Source organism: Branchiostoma belcheri, unplaced genomic scaffold (genome assembly GCF_001625305.1).
Source record: "Branchiostoma belcheri isolate BF01 breed outbred unplaced genomic scaffold, Haploidv18h27 scaffold290, whole genome shotgun sequence".
NCBI classification, from domain to species: Eukaryota; Metazoa; Chordata; class Leptocardii; order Amphioxiformes; family Branchiostomatidae; genus Branchiostoma; species Branchiostoma belcheri.
This window is the reverse complement of record NW_017803899.1, coordinates 98,273-103,073: the sequence shown is the minus strand read 5'-3', so window position 1 is coordinate 103,073 and position 4,801 is coordinate 98,273. Positions and strand designations below refer to the sequence as shown.

Sequence of the window (4,801 nt, the reverse complement as noted above, 5' to 3'; positions counted from 1 at the left end):
CCTTTCGTCCTTCTTTCCTTCCTTTTCTTTCTAAAAACATTTCCTCCGAAATAAATTTACCGGTAATAAAATATTTCGAGTCGGTGCTGAAACCCTTACCTTCCTTATCAGTGTCATCCTTTTCTTTCTCTTCTTCTTTTTGCTCCTTCTGTGCCTTCGCTTCTTCTTCTTTTTCTTTCTTCTTGTCTTGACCTTCCTCGTTGTCGGTCAAGGTCGCGCGACTCCCTCCGCCGTCCTCCTGCTTCTCCTTGGGAGATTCCGGATCCTCCGGAGACTTTTCCGGAGTCTCTTCTTCCGGAGCCTCCTGTTCCGGAGTTTGCTCCTCTGGCGTTTCTTCTGTCTCCTCCTAATAATAACAACAGGAATATTGTATACTTAGTGGTTATATTGCCTTTATATTTTTTTAGTGGCTTGTAACAAAATACAGTGCAAAACTGGGCACTTCATTTGTAATCACAGTATACTAGTAGTATGCTCAGCGTCAGCCAAACAACATTCACAGAAGAGTCAAACGTTTCAGATTGCCTCCGCTATTTTTATCAGTGACTGAGAACGGACTTACTTAAGGGACATCGGTTCACTTTCCATGTAGTTTTTATGATTTACCTGGATGTCTAACCCTTGTTAACCTTGTATAATGTACATTGTCCGTATGTAATTATCATGACAAAACAATGGGGTACTTAGTATTTGAGTTACCATACGAACTGGGTCAGGGACTTGTAACCCCAAACATTTCGTGTTGTCCGTCTCGCGTGAAAAAGCACGCCGGGCCCTGACAACATAAATACGCGTCAAAACTGGACCAGCCACGGGTTTATATATAATTGACGTGTGTATATACCTAGCTGTATCCTATGATTACTTTGTCCAAATGACAGATATAGTAAAAGGAATAACTGTTATTGTGATGTGTGAACACGGGCTAGAGTTACTAGTAGTAACCCTGTACATGGCATATCACTAGTTTTGCATTGAAACGCGAGTCATAGCAACACGAAATGTTTGGCTAGCTCGGGTGTTATAACTTAGTTTGTGCCACAAAAATTTATAACTTGTCCAACACGTACGGCTGTATCTACACACTTACACACTTCATATCAAGCACAACGCACTTATAATAATCGCCTTGTCCAAATGGCAGTAACAATTGCTCTTTTAGGAGAAACACAAGAGAACATAAAGAGGTCAGAGTCCACATTGTAAATCTGTCACATAAATCTTTCCATAGTAGAGCACGAAAGCAAATCACAGGTGTTCTAAGGCCTGTAACAGTAATGGGTTACGTTGTCGTGTAAAATTCAGCTGTTTTGTGACTGAAAATGTTTACTACGGTACCACTGACACTGTAAATGGTTGTAGAAAGTCGTTTATGTCTTAGTCTTGCATTGTAAAGTTACTAAACCCGCCATATAATTCTTAGTGTAGTCCGCGGAAGCAAATAGCAGGTGTTCTAAAAGCCTGTGACTTGAATTCAAAGCAAGTCACATATTGTGTTCTAAAGCTTGTGACAGTCCTGGGTGAGTTTTCCTGTAGAATTCGGCTGTTTTGCGACGGAAAATTTTACTATTCTAGTGTAGATCGTTGTAGAAAGTCGTCTCTGTCTTAGTCTTGCATTGTCAACCCGTCATACTTAATGTATTACGTCCACGGAAGCAAGTGGAGGGTAGTCTAAGGCATGTGACAGTCCTGTGTGATTTTTGGTGTAAAATTCGGCTGTTTTGCGACGGAAAATGTTTATAGGTCGTTATGGAAAACTGTTTTCATAGTTCTAACTAGGTTCTTTGAGCATAGGGACCCCTATGCTGTGATTTGGGCCCCTATGCTGTCTTTCAACCGGCATAGGGGTATTTTTTGGGGGGAGAACCTTCATAAATCTTAAAAACAATGAAAGCTATAACATAAGAATGAAGCCATAGCAAAGGCAAAACCTTAACTTCGCAAAGCCTGTCCCGCAATAAGCGAGAAATACTGTCTCAGCTTCAGGGGCCGGGGTTATGAGTTTCAATTTTTATGTCGGGAAGAATACCAGACCCCTGCTGTAGTCATTACTTTGAGACTCAATGCTCGACTTGCGCCGCAACATGAATTTGCCCTTCTGTACCGATCCCTACACTGTGAAAAAAATCCTGGTGAGAACCCTGGCGTTTCTGCCTTGCTTTAAAGACAACCCTGCCAAAGTAAATGAAACCGTGCAACAAGCATGACTATGCCAACTGACTAGTGTTCTCTCCTCGCCCGACGGTCAACCAGCCGACCGAATCATGGCAACATGACATGGCCGGGTTGTCCCGTTCCGATTTTACCCCCAACAAAGGGGCAAAAACTGTTCAATACCACGCACGACTTCTTACGAAGGGCTGGGATATTAAATTAGACACGCGATCCCATATCATCTACACACGGGTGTGTAATGTTTACGTTTGGCTGTGTAACCTTACCTTTTGTGTTTACCCTCTACCGACAGGTAACACAGACTCAAGCACCTGTCGCTATTCTTGTCACTTCTTCAAGTAATTTCGACGTTTAAACTCGAGTTTATGTTGTATAAACGAATAAAAATCGTTAATGTTGAATATTGTCTATTTTGTATGTCAATTTTGCAACGTGTCGGCAAATAGATTGCGTGGAAAGTTAGGATTTGTTTGAAGTTTACTCCAAACAGAGAGAGAAAAGGCTCGTGCTTCGTGCAAACACAGAGCCTGCCGTATTGTCAGGGGGACTGACGGACTGTGAAGCGAAGCATGGACGTGATTTTACCTGACATTTACTCGGGATTATACAAACATAACGAGGCTAAAATGATTGTTTTACACTTGAGGTATACACAGGTTTGGAAAGAGAGTTTTGATAGTGTTTAGGTCGCCGCGATTGTGCTAAAATCGTACCAGAAGGGCTAATCATAAAGAAATAAATCAGACACGCTACAAACGACATGCATTACGTCACCTGGTGTTCCGTGGCTTCTTGTTTCTCCTCGTCCGCCATTTCTTCTCCTTAAAGACGCAAGGAACCACCAAGAAGGGATCCCAGAGCCAAGAAAGTTCCAAGGAGCGCGGAGAAGTGTTTAGTCCAGGTGATCGGAGTGTGTTAAATCGCTTTGTCGCGGTCCTTTCTTCCCACCGTGTTGTGGGTAACACTAACCGGGCGGGCTGCAGACGACACAATGAACCGTCGCCATAGCAACGTTGGCGGGGGCGTCGGCCCGCCCGCCGCCATTGGCCGGAGGTCACGTGATATTTGTGGTGGGCACCAACAGGTGCCATTGATATGGTAATTCGCAGGTGAGTGCAGGTAGAACTGGACAGGTAACAGGTACACTTAACAGGTGTATTACCTGTGTACTTGTCAGATTCGCACGGTACTTGCTGCATCCAGAACCGTGCTTTATCCAAAACCACGGTTCTGGATGGTCCACGCGTATCCAGAACCATGCCTGGTGCAAATCTAGCCTCTACCAGGCTCCGGGAGGCGGCTGGAAAGAGTAGAAGTCGGCCAAATAGACAGACGACATGTCAGGGGAGTTGGTCTGCTGGAGAGTACAGTTTGCCGCACCCGAAAACTGTACTCTCTAGCGGATCAACTCCCTAGGCATATTATTTCTACTCTTTCCAGCCGCCTCCCGAAGCCTGGTAGAGGCTAGTTCAAATCTACCTTTTTTGATACGCGGAGGCTACCGAGAACCGAGCATGAGAAGGTCCAGTAGGCCTGGCACCGGCTGACCGGGCAAATCATTAACTCCTGTTCTATTGGGAGCTATATTTTGGGTACCCGAAACGAGGTTTTGCACGACGTGAGGTTACTCAACTTACGTCGGTTTGCACGCGTGCCGATACTCATTTCCGCGATTGTTTGCACGCGTGCCGTTCCTCGCGCTGTGCTGAGTTCGCACGCGTGTATGTCCTCGCGCTGCGCTGACCTTGCACGCCCGTGGAATTCCTCACTACAAACCGAGTAAACACGCATCTTGTGGGCGCAAAAGTGGAGAGCAGAACGCCGTAATGCCGGACCGAGCCTGACGAACTACCGTTGCGTGCATTTCCTCGAGCGTCCCAAATTTACCCGCATGTGTATTTCCTCACTAAGAGCCAGGTAGACACGCATTTTGCGACCGTATAATGTGCGACCGAAGGCCGGGCATTTTTACTACATGGGTGCGCGGAGGGACCTGTCGGCCAAATCAGTTCAAAGGCGTGCTCAAAATAAACGAGGTTTCCGTGGGCACGCACAACGAGCGGGAGAACAGCGACGTATTTATATTTTTAACGGACCATTTTGATAAGACATATCACCGAATCGACCGGTAAGTGTGTACAACGTTGTCTTTGAGATCGTCGGCACGGGACGGGCGTACATAATTTTTGCTCACTACAACGGTGTTTTGCACGTATGTTCTTTTCCTCGCTACCACTTTAGTTTACAAGAGATTTGTTACGGTTTTTAGGAGCCGGTTTTTAGCGTCTTTTCGTGTTTTTTTACGTCTTTTACAATGCACTTTTCTTGATGGTCGACTTTTCCACAACTATCAAAAGCACACAAAACGAAAACGGAGAACAATGAGGAGAAGAAGTCGTACGAAAAGACGCTAAAAAGTAAAACTATGCCAAACATTACGGCCAAACCAACAAGTAACCACTAAAACTGACCATTATTGGACAAAATTCATACCTTTGTACCATGATAGATCGGCAGCTTCACCACTAGTCAGGCTCCAAGCTTGTAAATCCGAGTTCCGAGTGTGGTTTAGAGGTACTAGCTGGCGTTGTTACTGGCGTTGTGACTAGTATTAGACTTGAAGTGA

The 4,801-nt window shown here is 45.1% G+C and overlaps 1 protein-coding gene across 1 annotated transcript in view; it reads right to left on the bottom strand.

Moving 5' to 3' along the window:
• LOC109473173 overlaps window positions 1-3,155 on the bottom strand; it is a 7,157-nt gene extending 4,002 nt beyond the window's left edge. The window contains exons 1-2 of the mRNA XM_019773057.1: window positions 2,950-3,155; window positions 100-346 (exon numbers count right to left, since the gene is read on the bottom strand). Coding sequence (XP_019628616.1) covers window positions 100-346; window positions 2,950-2,988 — 286 coding nt within the window. The 5' untranslated portion in view covers window positions 2,989-3,155. The remainder of the gene's footprint in view (window positions 1-99; window positions 347-2,949) is intronic.
• Between the last annotated feature and the right edge of the window lie 1,646 nt (window positions 3,156-4,801).